Source organism: Ambystoma mexicanum, chromosome 4p (genome assembly GCF_040938575.1).
Source record: "Ambystoma mexicanum isolate Mex_15411 chromosome 4p, UKY_AmexF1_1, whole genome shotgun sequence".
NCBI classification, from domain to species: Eukaryota; Metazoa; Chordata; class Amphibia; order Caudata; family Ambystomatidae; genus Ambystoma; species Ambystoma mexicanum.
In genome coordinates, this window is record NC_090927.1 from 1,246,451,040 (window position 1) to 1,246,473,636 (window position 22,597).

At 45.4% G+C, this 22,597-nt stretch overlaps 1 protein-coding gene across 2 annotated transcripts in view; it reads right to left on the reverse strand.

Moving 5' to 3' along the window:
- The window catches only part of GNPAT (glyceronephosphate O-acyltransferase), a 796,967-nt gene that overhangs the window by 299,084 nt on the left and 475,286 nt on the right, over nucleotides 1-22,597 (reverse strand). For both annotated transcript variants that reach the window (XM_069606907.1, XM_069606908.1), the window contains exon 9: nucleotides 11,719-11,942. In XM_069606907.1, coding sequence (XP_069463008.1) covers nucleotides 11,719-11,942 — 224 coding nt within the window. The remainder of the gene's footprint in view (nucleotides 1-11,718; nucleotides 11,943-22,597) is intronic.

Below are 22,597 nucleotides of genomic sequence, written 5' to 3' on the forward strand. Positions count from 1 at the left end.
CTCTTCTCACATCTCGGATGTCTCTAAAAAGTCCCACTTCCAACTGCACCTTCTCCGAGGCGTTCTACCCTATCTCACTTTCCCCCAGAGGCTCAACGTCTCTACAGCACTGGTCCTCTCTATGTAAAAGCAAAAGGAAATATCGAGGCCGAGTACCCCAAAAGGAAATACACCATACGCAGGCTTATAAAGATTCACAGATCTTTATTCTAAAACTGTACTGTTACAAAGAAACAAAGTATCAGATAGATATCTGGCCCTCAGTACATCACAGTGAATACCAGCCCTTTCGGTGTGAGAAGTGAGAGGTACTGGACGTCTAAACAGTTGTGCATTTTATACATTTCCAATCATAATGTCCAGCCCCTCTACAGGTTAATCAATACTCGGTCAAGGGTTTGTGCAGAGTTCACTTCTAGTTTGTCCAACTATATGCATGTGGATCATTTTCAGTTTGCATATCAACAAGTCACAATGGCAACTGTGTATTCTCAGATTTAACAATAAGCCTTAACACATGTTTTACACAATGTAGTTCAGCTAGTGTCCACGTTTAGTATTTGTCCAGCATTGTAGTTGATGTATGTCCGCGGATCGGACTTGTTGGCGCAGACAATCCTCTGACTACATGTCAGGCATGTGACAAGGTCTCTTTACTCGACCCAAACATTCGGCCAACCGACAGTTTGAACATTAACTTCCATACAAAGGTCAGGATGGCTTAGTTACAAGTGGTAAACACTGTCCACCATTTTAGAACACAGAATCACTTTAGAATAGAAATCAAAATGGCGGATGGACCTAAAATGGCAGCGAAGACGATCTAAGATCGGAACTTTGCAACGCAGGTTTCTTCGCAGAGCGACTGGGCTTAGGACAATATATATGATAAAGGAGGCACAATATGATATCCCGTTTAACATCTAGGCTGGACTACTGCAATAGCCTCTTTTTCAACCTCCCTGCCTCTACTCTTCGTCCTCTTCAGTCACCCAGAACAGAACCGCAAGACTTATCCTTGGCCTCAAGCCCAGGGACCGCACCTTTCTGGCGCTGAAATCCCTCCACTGGCTCCCAGTGGCTGCAAGAATCAAGTTCAAGACTTTTTGCATTGTCCACAAGGCCTTCTGGGACCTGGATCCAGTTTATCACAAGGTTCTCTTCTTATCTCATCTACTCATCTACCTCCAATGCTCTGCGAGTGAGCCGCTTCTCCAAGCAGAGATATGGGGGGAGATCCTTATCCTCAGCAGGTGCCTCCCTCTGAAACAGCCTGCCTACCTCTCCACCCAAAGTTCCGGAAACTCCTCAAGAACTACCTCTTCGCCTCCTACTTCTCTCCCCTCCACCCTGCTAACCACCTCCTTTCCACCTTCTTTCTCTCTCTACACTCCCTGCTCAGTATTGTGACTGGCTGCTTGGTGCAGTCTCACAGGTCCCTAGCTTTCTCGCCAGTCTTCCTGCACCTGCTTCCGGGGCCCTGCTCTACTACAGCACTTCTGCACTCCTGCACTTCAGTTATGGCCCACTGTGGGTCTACCGCCCAGAACTTAACCCATGTTCTGGTGGACTGGGAGCACTTGTTCCCATTACCCTCCCCCCATGCACTCCTTTTAGACTACATGACCTGAATGTACCACGCCCAGTAAGCTTGTTGTCTTTTTCTCCCCTTCCTTGCATGGTTGCGCTTTGAAACACTTGCTGTGTAAGCGCATAATAAATAAACAATCAATCAATGATTGACTGATAAAGCCTTTACCACACAAAAACATACAAATAAGTTGAACTGTTGCCACAGCCCAGCCGGGGTAAGAGAAAGTAAGACTGCGTCGTCAGCCAATAACAGTATGGTAAATGTATCGTTGGCAAGCATTGAAGTATCCGAGGTAGTCTGTAAAATATCTTTGATTACACCATTTATTTATTTGTTTATTTATAGGTTATTTATAATGCACCTATACACAAGTGTTTAGAAGCGCAACAAGACAAGAGGGTGGTGGGTACAGGCAGGACAAACAGTAACGATCCTACTAGGTCTTCTTACATTCAGATTGTGCAAGTGCACCAACCAGAAGTGCAGGGGAGGGGGGGCATTTATGAATAACCAGAATAACTTAGGGACCAATATGCACCAATTTGAATCTCGATGGCTTTGGTGTAATCCCACCAAGAGTCCATCTGATTACTGCTTCATTCCCATTGTATTTCATCTGAATGGCCCTCAAAAGTGCTACAGGAATATTTAAGCCTGACAAAACGCTCTGCACACCCTAGCCGTGGGAACCCTATCAAACGCTGTGCGCAAGTCTATAATGGCAGAATAGACTTACATCTTTCTTAGTGTCACATATTTGTCTAGCACAAGGTGCAAGTGCAAACTTTTGGTCGACTATGCTAGTACAACTTTGGAAGCCCGCTTGTAAATGGTGTAAAGCTTTGTTTTCCTCAATCCAGGCTTCCAAATGATATAAAACAGCCCTGGCAAAATCCTTCCCACCTGCGTTCAGCAGGGAAATTGGATGGTAATTGCCAGGATCATCCCTGCCCCCTTATATATTGGGGAGATCTCTACTCTTATCAAGGACAGGAGCACCAGATTACATTTCAAAGCTGCATTAAAAGGTTTTGTTAGGAAAGGGAACCAGGTCATAGGTTCTGCTTGATAAAAAATCTATCGGAACTCTGTCCAGGCTTTGCCCCTTTTATACGTTGGTCATTTTTGGCTCATGTATGTGGCTATAATAATGTGAAAGAGTTCTGCTCAAGCATTATGCCTCTTTCAATGATGCCCATCTGGTTTGTGCCATTGTGAACGTGATGCAGATCCAGTGAGAACATTATGAGGACACAGCTTACCTGGTGAGGTATCAGGGTTGTATTCTTATGTGCCTGTGAACATGGGTTGGGGAGAGACGCAAGGTGAACTAACAAACCCAATCCATTGTAGCAGAGCAAAACTCGGGGTTGTAATCAGTCAAGCAACGTCTTCTGGGCTCTGAACCATCGTCCGATTGCTACCCTGTCACATGAAGAGTGCTAGATCCCTACTGCCAGCTAAGCTGGAAGTGGAGTGGGGGGATTCCTCCTACCCATTAGTGCCCGTTCACCCTTAGTCTAGCCCGGGGGTCCCTTTATATAACCCTCAACAATTGGCTTTTCAACGTGGGGCGTTTTAGGCCTCTGGCGCCCCTCTATCTTTTCTAGGATTCGAGCAATGTACCTCAACCCACCATTAGCTCACAGCACAGATAAGCATGTCTTGCCGTGCCAAGTCTGCATAATTCAGCTTTGTTAAGTAATTTTCCTTCTCTCAGTGAAAAGCGACACGTTTGTTTTAAGAAGGTTTTTTACATGTAAATAGTTCAGAAAGAAAGAATTCATGAAAAAAGGCACTAAGATAAACAGCTGAGAAAGATGCTGTTGTTATCTTAGCTAGGAAAGGCACAGTTCAAATAAATCTCTACTGCACTGCAGCTGAGGGAGCCGCGTAATACGCTGCAATAGATTTGTACTTCCTAGTACATTTTAAAGTAAAGCAGGAACCAACAGCTGCAAATTAACTGTTCACACTTTAGTGCTTCGACATCAGAAATGTGCGCAAAAGCAGGTGCTCTACCTTGTGGACGTGGTACACCAGTAGGGCCTTAAGACATATTGGCTGATGGATCTTTCATGTGTCACTTCCTTGTGACGTATATATCTTTTGGCTGTGCATTGACCTGGTTAACTCCTGGCTGACTACACTTAACATTTACAGAGTCAAACAAAACTCAATTATAAAGGCACACCAGCCAAAAACAGTGATTTCTCTTCCTACAGAAACACTGTTTGCTTATGTCAAGACAAAATCAGTGAAAATTAGGGGTATCTTCACATGTCTAATGAACCGTGCTCACAAGGCCAGCATTTCATATCTGGCACATTCTGAACTAGAGCTCTGGTTGTCAGGAGAAAGATACCTATCCTGGTTCCCCAATGGTCTTCAGTTCCCGCCAGGAATTGCCTGGCATGGGCACATAGTGCAAAGCCTTGTGTCCTACAAGAGGGCTTTGGAATGTCATCCCATAAGGGAATTGACTGTGAAAATAAATGCGTGCAAATATCTACTTTTAAAGTACTAGTTTGACCACCCGCATAGATGAACTTTACATTAGCAGGCAAAGATGTAGTGCGATCCAACGTTGGCCTCTCAGACTCAAGAAACGACATATGAATCTATTCAGGCTGACTTAGGCTTGCAAACATCAGAGGATGCCTCCCCTCCTAAGTGGTACACACATGAGATGGCTTGTGCACAGAGACAGTATCTAAAACCATCACCATCAACTTGATAAAGGAACCCTCTAACAAGTAGATGTCAGATAACAAGCAAGAGATGCCAGGCCCCTCAAATGCTAGAACATAGAAATGGATACATCTTCCATATTACCATAAGCAGTAATAGTACATTGATGGTCTTAAGGCTGAATAAAGTTGAAGTGAAGGGTGTGTGGGCAGGAGGGATGGGGGGGGGTGTTTAGAGCACCCACGCAGGGGGACATCAGTCTCTGTCGTTGAGGCAGAGGTTATTTAGGCACTGCTACGCATGCACTGCCAGGAGACAGGGTGGGATCTGATCTTGTGGAGTGGTGTTACTGTTAAGGTTTAAGGGTACCTGAACATTGCCAGCATAGAGCTAGAGACAAGAAATTATTGAGGATGTATGTCAGGGGTCTAATGTATGCGTTGAAACCCAGGGGAAGAATATTGATCCCTGTGGGAGGGCAATGTTCAGTCTAGATGGGCTAAATCTGAAATTAGCCACTTTAAAAACAGCTGATGTGATAAATGAGAAATGAAATGATCCATTTTAGGTTGAGGTTTTTGATGGCCATGATGGAGTTAGGTCTGTTAATGAGTATGAGTGATCCCCATGTATGGAAGGCATGTTATCAACAGTAGAAACAGACACAAAAGATGCAGGTTTCAAAAAGCTTTAGTTTGTATTTGGTAAGGTTGGGAGAATTCCTAACTGGCCCTAACGCTAGAATGGGACTAATGTCGACCATTAAACAAATATATAGATATATATATATATATATATATATGAAAAATAGTGTCTCAAAAGAAATGTCAGAATGGCTTGGGTAACAACTCCCTTCCCCATGTTCAGAAGCACAGGGTCTCGAGAGTATCTTAAAAGGATAGGTGGTTGGCACAGTTCCATCAATCTGGCACACTTTGGCTTACTGGTACAATTCAATAGCCACAAATGCACAGTTCAACTCTAACTTTTACTTTAACACAATTCAACACAGGATTCCCTCCGCTGTGCTCGAGCCTGTCTTTTCTCTTTGCGGGGTTACCTTCCCCACCTTTCGTTTCATACAACTTTTATCTTACTTTACTTCTACTGTTGAAGACTTTCGAAACTGCAAGAATTTTACACAGACCTTTGCAAGACCACTTTGACCTCTCTTTAAACAACTTGACAATCTTCATCAACTCTCAACACCAATGCCTCTTGGCACTTGTAGTTCCTTGGAATTATCCTTTCTTTACTTTGGTCTCTTGGTGTGCTAAAAGTTCATTCTTTTCCCTCTTCGAGTATTGAAAATGCATATACTTTGTTTTTTTCCACTCAATCAACTTTTACTCAGGATCGCGGTTACTTTCTGAGCTTAGTTTCCCGCTTTATCACAACTTCAAACATTTTACAGAGATTTTTGAATGTGCGATTCCGCCTCGCAGGACCACTTTGTTACTTTGTATACTCTCATCACAGTACATCAATTGTCTTTTCCCTTACACGTTCCTCGGCACACTCGCAACCTTCAACTCTTGTTACAGTTTCATTTGCCTTTAAGACAAATCCGGGCCTTTGTTGCCTTCGATAAGGCACTGGTCGTGTTAATTGGGTTTCTTTCTTCAACGCCTTTCATGTAGCAGTCAAGGCCATTACCAATATCTCCTCTGCTCACAGACCCTAGAATTCATCGTTCACCCACAAGGAAAGCGGGCCGCCTTAAAGCACTTTGAAGGTGTATCCTTTCTGCTCAATCGCTTTCAGTCTTGGAACGCTTACGGCTTTCCAAAAGTAGGAACTCTCCCCTGGTTCCCTCTCATTCTCCGCAAGTGGCGATCAGCCCCTTCGCCTTCCAACTTCCATCAGCCCTGGAAGAGCTGCTCCTTCTCGTACCCAGCCTCGCTCACAGTATACTTGTGCACGCCACCTTTTATCCTGACAGGGAGTGTTAACAAGTGGCAGGTGTGTTATAAGTATTACGTGCCCGACTCTGCCTGATCTCATTAAAAGGACACAGCCATTGCAAGTCATTAGAGGTAATCTTCCTGGCCTCATCCCTCAGTTTCCTCAGCTTAGTAATGTTGTCAGTGTGAAGTGGGGAGGAATTATGGAGCTGTAGTTTCCCATAAAATAGGTAAGCACAGGGGATGGATGGGCTGTGGCAAAAGGGGGATACCATGTTTCACCATACCCAGGTAATCCACCATCGCTTCTCCACCCCTTAGGTCGGGATCCAAAAGCGACGGCCTTCCCTTGGCCACCAGAGTACGGGATCCCCAGGGACTAGGTTACCCTCTGGTATTTCACACATAGCATCAACAACTGCAGAAAGGTCTAGTAGGGGGGAGTACCAAAGGAGAGTCAAGTGTTTTGAGGATCCCTTCCCATATAAAAATGGGAGCGTTTTTTTACCTGTACATTTGTGATGTCTTCTTTGATGTTCTGTGTGTTCTTCGCAGTGCATTGTGGTGGCGCGAGTTATGGTTGCTTAGCTTGTAACCAAAATGTCCTTTTAACGTTTTTTCAATGAATATCATGGGTTATTAGTGCAACATAACCACAATGTCCCTTTAACAACATTTTTTCTGTGAATTTCATAGGTTTTTACCAGTGCACCCTAATGTGCTACAACTTCCTAATATCATACTTAACCCAATATATCAGCATTTTCAGCCAATCTAGAAGGTTTCAAGTAAAAACTGTGCCATTCCCAAACCTCCTAGCAACATTTTTAACACTTCTATTAAATTTCTGCCACTTTTTAGCAGCGTTTCCTGTTCGCCGATGTTTGCGGACAGCTGACATCATCGCGGACTTTACGTGTCACGTGAGTATACGCACGCAGTGTGATAATGTGTTTGCGAACACGTCCGTGCTTTGCAAACGATACTGTGCTTCGCGAACAGTCTGAAACTGCATTTTTAGTTGATCTACGAAGTTTCAAGTTGAAAATGTACCCTTGCACAGCTCAAACCTATTCTTACTGATTTTCCATCTCTAATCCAGGAGATCAAAAAACAAACAAAACAAAGGGTTCCTTTACGTAAAAAGGGTTCCTTTCACGGTTAAAAAGTAGAACTAAATAAAATGATTGTATAGATTACATGTACTTTACATTTCTCAGTAAAGTAGTTCGACTCAAAGAAATTCTACAACATTTACATTAGCATTTTGTATTATGCTATTGGGGATAATGGACAATTGTATACTAGAGAAAAATGGTAAAGAACAGAAACAATTTTCTGTCCCAAATACTTTTCTAACATACAATGAGGACCATAATCCATGGACCTTTATAACTATCACCGATATCCGCGGTTCCTTTTCCAGGCCATGCATCATTAAAAGACCTGGGTGACACGTGCACACCATTGAACAGGACTGCCCTACTCACCTTTTTATTTTTATATCTGTAACACTCCCTCATTGCCTACTTTCAGTTACATATCCATCGACCAATCACTTCCAAAATATCTACATATGTAACACACTTTGGTGTGTTACATATAACACACCAACTGCCACTTAACAAATGCACATATGCATTGAGCAGTGAGAGAAGTGCATTAATAGAAAAGGCACTTCGGAATGGCAAGTGCTCATGGGAGCCCAGGAGGGTAGTGCCAAAGGATGCCAAGGTGGGAGGCCACTGGCTACTTGCTGGGGCGGTGGAGTGCCAAGGGTTGTATGCATCTTAACCGTAACGTCCCTTCAACAAAGTTTTTTCGGTCAATTTAATAGGTTTTTAGAAGTGAAAATGTTTCATGATGTGACATCACTGTATTTAAAAGTTATTAATAATTTGTCTTTTAATATATATGAAAGAACTATAAACCTCTTTACATATTTTTTGCAACTCATAATTATGTAATTTGATATCAGCTGCGCATGCTGCGGATGAAAATCATCATTGAATTGCCTACGGCATGAGGCTCAACCATGACCCCCCAGCTCCACCAAACCACCCCTATTATTCATTGCACCTACCCTGCATCCTAGTTCAGTGTCCACTATAGCCTAATAATGTGACCACTGTCCAGTGCCCATGGCTTGCAGCCATGGCCAGTCTCCAAATCCATCACATTTGCATAGGGCCAGGCCCACTACCTAAATTTATATCACTAGTTTCTCCACTTACATTCTGACACTTGGAAAAATAAAACACAAGACAGATTTCCAAAACCTTCTTTGGGTCCTTGCTGATACTCGCCATGCAAGTTTGATGTAATAACTGGCACATTTCTGGGGGTTTTTGGTTGCAAAACGGGAGTAAGTCAGCCCACTTCACTCCTCACACTCCATACCATAACACTTTGAATTCATGGATTCCAAGATTTTTAGCCAATCCACAGTGAGTGCTCAGAATAGACCTTCAGCCAATGGATCCAAGAGTCCCCCAAAATCCATACACTCTGCCTCCTGCCTCCTCAAACACATAGCCATCTTCAGTGCTCTCACCAAAGAAAAATCATGCTACCCTCTCTTCCTGTACACCACACCAAGGAATCCTGACTGGCTGATCCCCCGATATGCACGGACACACACGACTGTGTGCAGTCTCTGCAGCCCCCTTTCCATGCCAGGCATCCTTAAATCACCCGGATGGCATATGCGGTGTCCGCGGACTACCGCAGTGTCCGCGGACAGAACATCAAATCGAAGGGGGGAATTTTAACTCAATTTCAGTGATGTATTCTTTTGTGATGGCTCTGAAAAGAACCTTTGTTTTTTTGGGGTTGTTAACAAACACCTTTTGCTTCCTTTTCTGAGAGAGTACTGTAGCCTCTACATCTTCCCTTCCAATTTTCTTACAGGTTCTGTTTCAATGCATTCCTAACATTGTAAACATTGTAAAGAAAAATTGCATTTCCGACATCTGTGAAATTAACTTCACAAAAAAGATTCATGCCATCAGACCTTATTTTGTCATTAAAATAAAATTACATTCCTGCAGCATATAAAAAAAAGCAGATACAGCTTTATTGACAATCTGCCGTGATTCTTCCACACATACAGTTCTATTAGACTTTTGAAAAAAATCTTCAGGGCAACCTGCAAATACATTGCAGTCTTATGCCCTAAAGTGTTCCCTCCACAATGCAAAGCTATAATGTCTGGACTCGGCCATACTCTGACAGAATGAGAGCAAGTTTGCCCAATTCAACTCACACTGCATGCCACAAAACCTCAAGTTCTAGCAATCCAATACTTTCACAGATGCCATGAATTTCAGCATGCAGCTTCAATGACTGGATCGAAGAATCTCCTAAAATACATGCACACTGCCTCCTCAAAGACGTAGCCATATTCAGTGCCCTCACCAAACAAAATTCCTGCCACCCTCTCTTCCTGTAAACCACACCCACAAAACCCGATTGGCTGATCCCCTCCAAAACCCTGATGTCCACGGAACATCCGCGACTGTCCACGGTCTCCGCAGTCCCCTTTCCATGCCAGGAATCCTCAAGAGACCCAAATGTGTCACGTGCCGTCCATGGACTAGTGCAGTGTCTGCGGGCATGACGTCCAATTGAAGGGGGTGGGGAGGTTTACACTCAGTGAGCACAGGGCAGCCCTTTTACTCTTTTTACTTGTATGCTTGTAACACTCCTTCATTGCCTGCTTATAAACAGCCTCAGATCCATCAACCAATCACATCCAAAAACTCTACATGTAACCCTGTAGTTTCAGTTCAACACTTCAGATGTACACTTGAACTCGGAGTACATATCTCCTGTTAATCACAGCCATCTGCATCAAAAACTACTGTAAAACTCTCCAAAATGTCTATTTGCAGATTCAACAACATTTACATCTAACAAGCCATAATACAGGTATGCTTATATTTTTTAAAGTATTTTCTTCAACTCATATATATATATATATATCCTATTTACCATGTAATAAGCATATTCCCATTCTTAACTACTCTAGCAACTGCCATTAATTGCAGCATTTAGCACAACCTCACATCAAGTAGCAAATACTTACAATGCTGTGCGTTTCGAAATATTTCTTTTTAGGAGTACTTTCATGAAAGTTAAAAAATATATAGGTACATTGATAGCAGCACTGTGTGTAACTTTTTCTATTAAAGAAAAGCATATGCAAGATATTTAGAATACACTAACAGGTATATAAGTACTTAAAAAAATATCCTTCATGGCAATACACTTGAAATACGCCATCACAATTCTTATTACTAAAAAACGTCTTCTAAAGTCTAATGTGGTTACAGTACGCCAACAGGTATCTAACTACTTTAAACATTCCCTTAACAACAACACACTTCAAACAAACATACTTTCACACTTACACTGACATAATTGTAGTAGGTTCTTTTAATACCCTATGAATTTTATTTCCCCAATAATTATTCACATCAATACAACAGTGTAGCACGCACTAATGTTGTACCAAACATAGGATAGGCGCGCTATATAAATAAAATACAATACAATAGACCATAGATTCACTGTTTATGAGGGTAAAAAAAAGTCAATGTATATGTAAATCCTGCTTAACAAATTATACTGTTTTATTTCACAGGAAACAGATATTTCACAGGCAACAAACCAGAGATTCCACCTTCACTACTGTATACCACTAAGTACCCGTACGAAGTTTAAAGAATTGCATATTCCATAAGCACTATCCATCAATTGTACTACAATCATAAATACCACATACGTTGTACTCCCCCTACAGTACCTATAATTACTATACACATATTACTATAATGGTTGTGGCCAGATTCTTGGGGCATGGCCTACGAATGGTGTAGGTGGGTGTCCGCAGACCGGATCCAAATATCAGAAATTATTTTTAACCTACTTTTTGGCCGTTTAAAAAACACTACTGGACAGAATTACACCAAATTTACAAAAGGACGCTTTTGGGACCAGGCCACCGCTCCTGCCGCAAATATGTTGAAAATCCGTCCAGCGGTTTGGGCTGTAGGCTTGAAAACATATTTCCATTGTGTATATGAGGAAAAACACACATTTTGGGAGCCCCTCTATAACTTTGCCCCCACTTCCCAGATGAAACCTCACCAAACTTCGCAGAATCAATCCATATACTTTTTTTGCAAAGTGAGGATTCGTCTAGGGGGGGCAAAATTATAAGCTTCCCAAAAAGTGCTCTTCCTATGGGTTCAGCAATTTAACCATAACTACAAGGCCGCTACCGCAGGCCGTGTAATATACATATATAAATAAAATTGACAGCTAACGTGTCCTGTCACCGACTCACTTTGAAATGTAAAAAAGGTTAAATTTTAGGGCTGCACGTTCCAGAAAATGTACACAACTATAACTGTGAACAGGAGCTTAGAGTGGCTCTTTAAAAACACAAATGTAAAATAAAAATATTTCATCTGTCACTGATTAATCAAGTAAAACCTCAATGATAAAATACAAAATGTTGCATACCCGGCCACTCAACAAATCCCCCGAAAGTCTGGATTAAGGTCTTTAACCAAAGAGTTTTCTCGGCCAGATGTTCAATCTCCATGGCTGGCAAATTTTGAAGTAGAAGTGTTGCGACAAGGACTCCTGGATTTAGGACCATGTTTTCTATTTGCTGCAGTTCCATTTTAAAGGCAATGTCTCTGACAAAACCTTGCATATCTTTTGATGGCCTCTGAGGAAGATGTCTGAAAATAAAGAGGTAGGGAAAATGCCAGATCAGCAGAGAATTGTAGTATCAGGTGTATAGTTTTCATGACTGAAATCAATGCCAGGCCTTTGTGGTTTTTCGTTTTTCGTGTGAATAAGGGAAGAAAATAAAAAATGCACTCCAATATAAACAATGAACACTTTCCACACTAGACTTCTAAAAAATGTGTTTTTTGGATTTTCGATGCACACAGCAGTGAAAACTCAGCAACACACAGAAGCAAAACTGAACTTAAGGATGAAGTAAACTTTTGTTTTGTTGAGCAGATAGATGCCAGCAAAAATAAGTGGATCATCTTTTGAGCTACAGCGTTATCTTATTTTTTTTTTAACGATGCTTTCTTTGGACTAACCCAAACTCATTACCACTGCATGGCCTTACCCTACCCCAGTAAAGCTGCTGGTGTTCTTGTTGCTGATGTTCTTGTTTCTGTCTCCCACTCAACTTCTTTTCATTCTACCTCTGCCTTTTCCCTGATAAATTAAAATGCTATAATCGGTGGATTGGTGCAAACCGTTTTTTTTCCTACTTTAGACGGACAATACAAATGTACGTATTGTAGACCATTCTACAGAAAACCTGCAAAACCAAAGGAGTGGCAGCAAAAAGGTAAGGGATATTAGCAAGACACTCTATGCATAACCTTTAAACACAGACTTATTTCCTAAGAGGAAGTCAAAAAGACTTGTTTGGACCTTGTCCTACCCGGATATTAACATGTAACTGGTTAAACTAGGTTCAAGGTTCACTCCACTGAAAGCCTCTTACTGATCACTTATGTGTCTCTCTCTCAGGAAGCCTCTTTTGTACTATGATCTTAAACATAAAAATATGTGGCATCACATGACCTCGCTAAAAGACCTAAGCCTTTTGTAGTCAACCGTTCCAATGGCACCCTTGTCCACACCACTAATAGCAGATTTATCGTCAAAAACATGAAGAATAGGAACTGCCATAATCCTCAATATGGTCAGTCAGAAATGCCTTCACTTGATATAAAATCATTTAGGCAAAAATGCAGATAATCACCATTAACATATGTAAAGGCATACATAAATAGTTCATATACAAAACAAACAGTTAAGAAAATGAAATAAAAATTTGCAAAACATGTTCAATCATCAATCAAATATTATGTAAAGGAACATCCTCATAGTACATGCAAGAACGAGTACTGGTCTGGGGTAGGGGTCCATGCTACTTCTGTGACATAACTTTGCTATTCAGGTAGGAGTGAAGAGTAAAAACCAATTGCAGATTATGCGCAGGTGTCTAAGAAGGACTTGCATTTTATTAACTTCTTTTTTATTGATTTTACAACATATAAAACTAATTTCCCAACATTCCCCCCCCCCCCCCAACGCCCCTCCCGCCCCCAGAGGCAGCTTCCACTTTGTCCTTGGTCTATTACCTCCATGGACCGTTCGCCGAGGTTCACTGCAAGTCCAATAGCCTCAATCACTGTGGACGGCGTCCGATCCGAAAGTCGTCTTTGAGAAAGGCCAAAGTTTCTTCCCAGTCCCTTCCAAAGGATTGGACATTGTTGTTCATAGAGTACGATGCCCACTCGAGTGCTACGATTTCCCATAGCTACCGCAGCAAGTCTTGCATGAGGAGTACCTCCATGCTTTTCCACCTATGTGCTATTACCGTCATAGCTGCAAGCGTGAGGATCACCCTCGCTTTCTCCTGAGTTCTGGGTTCCCCCGCTGTGGTGTCCCCTCTCATTCCTAACAGAACCTTCTCCGGTGGTCTACTATTTCCCGGCACATAGGTCTGCTCCTGAGCCCTCTGCACCTCTTGCAAGAATGGCTCAATTTTCGGACATTTCCACCATATGTGCTCTGCCGTACCCTCCAACCCACATCCCCTCCAGCAGCTCCCGGAGGTGCCAGGATAGATCTTGTGGAGACGGAATGGAGTGTAGTGCCAGATGAATAGTATCTTATACCACATCTCCTGCAATTGGGATGCCTTAGCCAGTTTGGTAATCTTCCTCCATAGCCTGTCCCATTCCTCTCGCCCGATCTCCCTCCCTAGGATCTGTTCCCATCTCCGCATATACAGCCATTGACACCTGGCATTTGCGTCATCTAAAATTCTCTACAGGTTAGATATTAGCCCCTTGCACCCATCATTGGATAGGAGGAATTTTTCAAACTGCGTCTTTTCCATGGTTGCTGCCGGTTTATTCCCGGGATTCAAGACCCAGTGTCGTATCTGCGAATACCTGAGCCTCACTCCTTCCTTCACCCTAACTTCCTCTTTTAGTCCTCAAATGGGAGTATTCTCTCCCCCCCTGAACATATCTCCCAGCTGTTTACTTCCCCCCTCCTGCCACTGCTTAAATGCACCCTTCTCTAACCCGGGAGTGAAGTCCCTGTTGTGGAACATGGGTGTAAAGGGGGATGGGAAAGTTGTGATCCCCTTGGTTCTCACCAATTTGTCCCAATTGTCCAATGGTACTCTCATATAAGTGCTTGGGCCTATGCTGTTTTGGGAGCCACAGTACCTCCGCCAGATTGCGATGCACTACTACTTTGTCCATTTTCACCCACTGCTTGACTTGTGTAACCTCCCCTTCCTGGAGTTATTCTATAATCTACCGCAACTGCGTATGCCTCACAGTACTGTTGGAAATTCGGAAAAGCTAACACCCCATCCTATCTGGGTGTTGTCATCAGCTGCCTACTGACCCTCGCTCTTTTCCCTTCCCATAAGTACTCACTGGTCAGGATTCTTCTAAAGAAGCCCGTCGGTATCGCCTGAGCAATTGCCTGAAAGAGATACAACAATCGTGGGAGCGTGACCATTTTAACTGCCGCAACTACCCAGCCACGAGACCCGGAGACTCCTCCAGCGGTGGTAGTCCCGCTTGATGTCCTTCAACAGTGGGGGGTAATTGGCGAGATACCAACCCGCGAGAGTTGCAGTGATTTTCATTCCTAGATACCCGATTCCCCCGGGGTCCATACTAAGGGGGTGGCTGCCCTCAATGTATCTCAGATCCCTGCCTTCAGGGTCAGGCTTTCCGATTTGCCGACATTGATCTTTAAGCCAGAGACCTTCCCAAACTCCTCCTGCAGAATTCTGCTTGCCTGAATGGACTATCGGTGCTGTCAGGGTGAGCAACATATCGTCAGCGAATAATGCTACCTTTTGGTCTTTCCCCCCAAATGAAATGCCCTGTATCCCCTCGCGTCCCTTATTGCCTGCAGGAGAGGTTCCAATTAAATTGCGTAGAGCATTGGGGACAGAAGGCAACCTTGTTTTGTGCCCCTACTCAGCATGAAGGGCTTAAACATGGCCCCGCTCACCGCTCCCCTCATGGTTGGCGTGTGGTAGATGGCCTGGACCATTTTCAAGAATCCGTCCCTCCCCCGAGGCCCATCTTCTGCATTACCCTGAACAGGAAGGACCACTCCACGCGGTCAAATGCTTTTTCTGCGTTGTGATAAAAGGACTGCAGGAGTGTCTGTCCTTTGTACCTTTTCCACCAGGTGAGCCACCCTCCTAATGTTGTTGGCCGTCTGTCAGCCTCTTATAAATCCCACCTCATCCAGGTGGATCAGCTCCGGGAGGTAGGTCTCTAGTCTGTTCGCCAACATTTTTGTGTAGATCTTAGCATCGATATTGATCAATGTTATGGGCCTATAGGATGTCCTCTCTTCAGGGTCCTTCTCTGGTTTAAGAATAAGGGTTAGTCTGGCTTCCTCCGTAGACAGTTATTTTTCCCATCGACCTGAAGGTGTTGAAGAGGAATGTCAGATGCGGGATCAGTGCTGGTGCAAATGTCTTATCGAAGGCCGCCGTATAGCCATCTGGGCCTGGGGCTTTGTTAGATGGTAAGCTGCTAATCACCCTCCTTACTTCTTCCTCTGTAATCTCCCTATTGAGGGATTTCAGCGACTCCTTCCCAATTTTCCCCAGCTCCACCTTTTCTAGAAACTCTGCCTGTGTGTAGGTCTGTGGGTTCTGTGACGTGTATAGGGATTCATACAATTCTGCCAATGTTTCCCGTATATCCCCCGTCTGTGTGACCCGTTCCCTTGTTCCTGTTTTTAGGGCTGCGATCGCATTTTTAGTTTTTGCTCCCCTTAGTAGGCGTGTGAGGAGTGCATCTGCCTTGTTCGCTTTAGCGTAGTACTTTTGGTGGCCACTAAGCAACGCCCCTTCAGCTTTTTTAGTCCGAAGGACCTCTAGCTGCCCTAATGCTCTGCGGTACTCTCTCATGTAGGCCCTAGTCAGGGTTGTCCCAGTCTTTTGTCTTGCTGTCTCTACCTCCTCCGCCAACGCCTCTTCCAGTGCCTTCAGCTGTTTCTCCCTCTGTGCCGCTGCTGCTATCAGCTCCCCCCCTTAGCGTGGGCTTGAAAGCATCCCATCTTGTCTCTTCTCTCGTGTCCCCCCTCCTGTTTTGCGCAAAGAAGTTCCTAATCTTCTCTTCCATTTCTTTTCTGATTACTGGATCTCTAAGAAGAGACTTTGGGTATTTCCATCCCCAACCCCCCTCTTTTCCTGTGCCCTAAGTCCATCCGCATGGATACCACTTTGTGATCTGCTATTCCGATGGGGCCTGTCACAACCTCTCGGATCCGGCCCACCAGGTGTAATCCAGATATCGTCACTTCTGGATTGTGATCCATGGGGCCTCATTACAGGTTGGGCGGCCCGGAAATAACAGTGGCGGTAAACCCGCCGCCACTGTTAATTCCGGACCGCCCGATCCAGAGTCCTGCAGGCAGGAGGTGATGTTCCCGCCAGGTCTGACCTGGCGGGTTAAACACCGCCCGACTGCAGGCAGACGCGGAAACACCAGCACCATCACGAGATGGTGCCGGTGTTTCCACTTTCCCATTCCCATTGAGTCCTATGGGACACCAGGGTCTGCCTTCGGAATTCCCGGGACACCAGGGTCGTAATGCCCTGGTATTTCCGGGAGTCACAGAGGCGGAATGGTAATACGAGTCCAGCGGTAACCAGGCGTTTTTACCGCCTTGGTTACCGCCGGACTCGTAATGAGGCCCGTGGACTCCGAATAAGAAAGTATAACCCTCTTCGCCCCCTTTTAATTCTTGCCATACATCCCTTAACCCTGCTCCCCCAATTCTATCTTTGAGTTCTGCTGACATCGCCGCTGCTCCTCCTCCTCCTCTCATAAGGCCCCCGGACCAGTCCCGCCCCCTGTCCCAAGCTATGTTGACGTCCCCCAGCAAGATTATTTGCCCCCATGCTTTATCTTCCAGTACTCCTAGAACCCACTTCAGAAATTGCTCCTGACCTGAGTTTGGAGCGTAAACCACCGTCAGAGTGTATGGACTATCCTGTTACGTCCCCTTAACTATGATGTACCTACCCTTCTTATCCCTTATGGTTTCAGTGACTCTGAAATCAACCATGTTTTTGATGGCTAGGGCTACTGCCCCCTGTTTTGTTCTTCCCAGATGCATGTAGGATCTGATCAAATTCTCGCAGCCTTAGGCGCCCCTGATCTTTTGCCTGAGATGCGTTTCCTGCAGTCCCAAGATATTCGGGCTCTCTTTTCTTGTAAATTGTTCTAGTTTCTTCCTCTTGAGGGGGGTATTAAGTCCCCTCACATTATGTGTTTGCCTTTGGTCCCCATTCCTGCTCTCTTGTGGGGGATCCCAACGCTCTCTCTGCTCTATTTCTCCCCCTTACTCTCCCTCTGTGTCCTCTAGTGTTGTCCTGGTCCTCTGCTTCCAGTGGCTTGACCCCCTACGTGGAGCCTCTGCCAACTCCCCTGCATCCCCTCCCACCACTTCCCTACCATCCCACTCCCCTCCTGGGAAGATCCTGCCCTTCCACCCCCCTCCCTCTCTTCCCCCTTCCCTCCTCTAGAAGGGCTTGCCCTTCCCGCATCCCACCCTTTCCGATTCTTAGATGGTTGCTCCCCCCCTGCCCAATTACCCCCTTTAGTGGCCCACCACCCCTAAAGCGTGTTTTTGGTTTAAGGCTCTTCTTGTGCACCCCCTCCCGTCACCCCAGCCCTGTTCTTATTCCTTTCCTTTGGTGGCTTTGCGCTCAGCTTCGCTCCACTCCTTTTTTCCCCCACTGTTGTCCATGTCCAGGGGTTTGGTCTTGGCCTGGTGGTCATAGGCTGCTCTCCAGTCCCAAGGGAGTCGTCATCCAGATCTATTTGTAAGATGTCCGCTCCTTCCTGTGGCGTGGTGATCTGCTTTTAGGTCCCCTCCCATTCGAACACCAGGCCGAATGGGAAGGACCATTTGTATCTGATCCCCCTCTCATTGAGTACTTTTGAGAACTGGGCCCATTTGTCTCCTCTTTGTTAAGGTGCTGCTTGCCAGATCTTGAAACAATGCAATGCGGTTGTCATTGTACATTATCGGCTCTTGCTTCCTTGCTGCTTGGAGGACTGCTTCCTTTTGGGTGTACCTGGTGAAAGCCGCCAAGAAATCTCTAGGCCTTGACAGTGACCTTTGACCCCTCTGCCCACTCTGTGTATATGATCAAATTTCACCTTGTCCGGGGGTGTCACTCCCAGAATCCCGGCGAAGATGGTTTGAACCACTCCTTTTAATTCCTTGTCCGGGACTGTTTCCGGCAGCATTTTAACCCTTATATTGATTCTACGGGATCTATTTTCCATGTCCTCCATCTGGATCTCCAGATTTTGCGTGGCTATGTCAAGCATTTCAATTGCTTCGCTGTTAGCCGTCGTTTCTTTGTCCATTTCCTGCAAGCCTCTCTCCAGGAGGTCCGTCCGTTGACTTTGTCGTCGTAAATCCTCCCTAATTTCCTCCAGAGCAGAGTTAAGGTCAGCTCGCAAAAGCTGGAATTGATCTTGGAGTGTCTTGGTTAAGCTATTTTGCAGGGTGATCATCTCCCCCCTAAAGTCCTGCCTTGACATTATGGCCCGGGGTCTCCACTTCAGTCAGTGTATCTTCAACTTCTGTGCACTCTTGTGTTTTTCGCCAATTCCCTGGTGTCCTGTGTCGGCCAGATATTGGGGAGCGTGCCTGCGACCTCTTCTGGGGTTTTCAGGGCTCTCCCACCTTCCCCTTTGTTTTTGTGGCCATATTACCCCTCAAAGTTATTGGGTCTGCCCTCAATTTAGGCTTCATTTGGGCAGTTTCCCTGTTGCCTCCTATGGGCTCTTCCACTCCTCAAGGTTCTTTGCACCTGCTCAGGTTTTTTTTTGGCTCTTCTCCCCTACTGGACCTTATCCGGGCACTTACTTGTCCTTGGGGCCGATGCTGGTTCCCCCCGTTCCTTTCTCACTAATTTGCGCTCCCTTTGGGGTGTCCCACCAGTGGGAGACCAAGCCTCGTCACTGCTCCTCCTTGTTGGTCGTGCCCCTGGGGGCTGGGATCACCCTGTGCTCCCCTTCACTCCCCCTGCCTGATGCTCAAGTCCCCAGTGATTAAGTGGGGCCTCCCCCGTAGATCCTGCACACCGCGCCCCAGGTCAGGCTGGAGGCCTTCCACTCACCAGTTCACTGCTCTCCTCTTCTCTCCGCTCTGCATTAGGCCTCGTTCCCTGCTGCCGTGAGGAGAGGTGCGGCGAACATGTGCCGAGGCCGCTGTTCATTCCTCCTCCTAGCTCACAGCCCGCCTCCTCACCGCCGCCGCTCACTGCCCCAAGGTCCCCGTCCACGGGGCTCGTGGACCGCCAGCTGGTGTCGTCACATTGCCTCACGGCGCTCCCTTCCGTTCTCTCCGTTACTGCTTCACTGGGCCGTTTTGGAGTTGCTCGTGGAGGGGGCTCCTCCTTTTCCCCGGGCAGATCTCTCCCAGTGCACAGCCCCGATGCCACGACTGCCTGCAACACGCTCTGGCCCGCACAGGTGTCAATGCGGACTCAGGGGTGCGATACGCTCCGTTGCATCTCGATTCGCACCCCGAAGTGCTCTGGGGCTTTAATTAATTATTTTCGCCGATCCTCTAGTCCCGATTGCTGTGTGGTGGGCACCTTACTGTGTCGGAATGCAGAGAGCTCCGTTAACACGTCTACTCAGTGCTGGTGGCCATCTTTGAATTGGACTTGCTTTTTAACAACGCTCTGGATATATTTTGCTACCAAGGAAACTTGTGATGTGTCATCCGTGTTCCTACAATGTAAAAGGTCCTTAACTGTACTGTGAGGTCACTTATCTGATATGTTCATGTTAAAAGATATGTTTACCGCGCACTATCACCATGGGAGTGATCCCCTGGTGCTCTGGCAGCACTGAAAAAGGGGGAGGGGTTGAGTTAGTAGGAATAAGCTGGAAAAGTGCAAGAGAGCAGTGATGTGCTGTTGGCGGCCTCAACCCGGTAGCTCCGTTGGCTGGGCTTGGGGTGTTTTCCGGTCGGTAGTCATGTGCTTTTGTGCGAGTCTATCTGTGGTTTGTTTTGTTGTTGCAGTGAAGTGAAGAATGTGCGGATAGTTGTGTTATAGGCTTGATTTTTTTTTGGTTAGAGTTTGAGAGGTATATGCAGAGGGGTGAAATTGTTAGTGGATTGGTTAATTGGGCAAATGCTAACAATCACAATTCTATCCAAGTGTGGCACATGCTGACATTTTCAACCTATGTAGATGCAACGCCGGCTAGTGTTTACGATTACGTCTAGATGCGACGCCGGCTAATGTTCATGATTACGTCCAGGTGTGGCACATGCTAACATTCACAATTCCACCCAAGTGTGGTGTGTGCTAATAATCACAATTCCATCTGAGTGTAGCACACGCTGGCCTTCACGATCCCTTCCAGAAGCAACGCCGGCTAATGCTCACAATTACGTCTAGCGGCAAAGCCGGCTAATGTTCACAATTCTATCCAAGTGTGGCATATGATAACATTCACAATTCCATCTAAGTGTGGCACATGCTAACAACCACAACTCTATCCAAGTGTGGCACATGCCAATAATCCCATTTCTATCAATGTGTGGGACATGCTAACAACTACAATTCTATCCAAGTGCGGCACATGCCAACAATCACAATTCCATCTAAGTGCGGCACGTGCCAATATTCCCAATTTTATCTAGGTGTGGGACATGCTAACAATCACAATTCTATCCAAGTGTGGCACATGCTAATAATCACAGTTCTGAGGTAGGGTAATGTAGAGAGGCAGGTTTTTTTTGGAGTACAGTAATTGCTCTACCCCCTACCCATGCCACACTTACTTTGGTGGTTGGTGCTTGTTGACGGCTGGCCACTGGCTTCCCCTGCGGACACCTGCTGACACTTTCTGGAGCCGCCTCTGTTGGAGCCGCCCTTTGCCTTGGGGCCCTTAGCCTTGGAGTACTCAACTTGATCAGTGGAGAAAAGCGATTGGATAATGTAATGGCTGGGTCGAGTGAAAAGCCAGGGTTGGAACTTACCTCCCCAAGGTCATTAGTTAAGGCCATTTGAAAAACCTCAGCAGGCGTCCCGACAACCTGGATTTAACTAACTATGTTTTCTGAAGTTCTATGGGATACAGTAGCGAGTTTCATCAGGCATCACACACATCATCTGGGGGTAGATTTTGACCACATCTCTGGGGAGGGTCTGCCCCACTGAGCTTGCAGACAATATAAAGTTCCTTCCCTCAATTTGGTCAGCTCTTCTCCCTGTCTCAAAGTCTTCCAAGGGATCCGTTGCCAGCTTCCTAGAGTGATTAAAACTCAGGCTATTAGAGCTAGCAGGGAGGCGGGGGTAGGAGGAGTGTCTCCTACATAGCCTGCTCTATAAGCTCACATCCCTCACCTGCAGCTACATAGTTCGAGCATGCACTTACCCCATTCACTGACACCCCATTTGTGAATAACCTCTCCCTCCTCCCAGTGGGGTTCAAACTGTCAATGTCCTGGATTAGATCTCTGATTACAAAGATAAGGAAGTTAATCTTCTTAATTGGGTCAAATATTTTAAAGATATTTTCTGCCTTTCTTTAGGTGAAATGGGAGTTCCAGCTTTTCTTTTAGACATGATAATGGTCCGTTTGACAAACCGTTATAGATGCAAAATATGCAAGATGTCACACAGAAAGTCAGAAACAGTTGTTAGATCACTAGAGTAACACTTTTTTGCCTAATGCGAGTAAAAGCAAAATGAAGACAAACAACCAGTTCCCCAACTCCCAGCTGAGCACAATACCACAATCATAGGGGAAGGAGAAGGGCACACCTGATGGGCTCAAACAGGCAGCCAGAGTCTGTCTCCCCTTTCCCCCGGCTCCCTAGGCAAAACAACAAGGCATCCACCAGGGCAAAAACAAAAGGAATCCAATAATGGCACTGCAGAAGTCACAACTGGGCTGATGAAATCGCTAGGGTAGAGGCTGGACGGTAAGCCGGCTTGCGAGTATGACTAGTAGTTTATGGTGCTCAGCAAATCAACCAAGTATCACAAATCTGATGTCACCAATTCCAATAAAAAAGCTGAGTGTTCCAACATGTCCAACATCTTGTCAGGTAACCTTGCTAGTTACATCTAGTCAGGGACCTCTAACCCCAGTCGTGATGCACATTGCTTTTATAAGGACACTTCAACAATATGAGGAGGGAGAGAAACAAACAAGTTCACTTTGAACCAGCGATAAGCATCTTATCCAGCCAGACTTGCTGGCGTCCCTGGTATCTCTCATTTCAGACTAATCTATAATGATTGCCATTTCAGCATGCA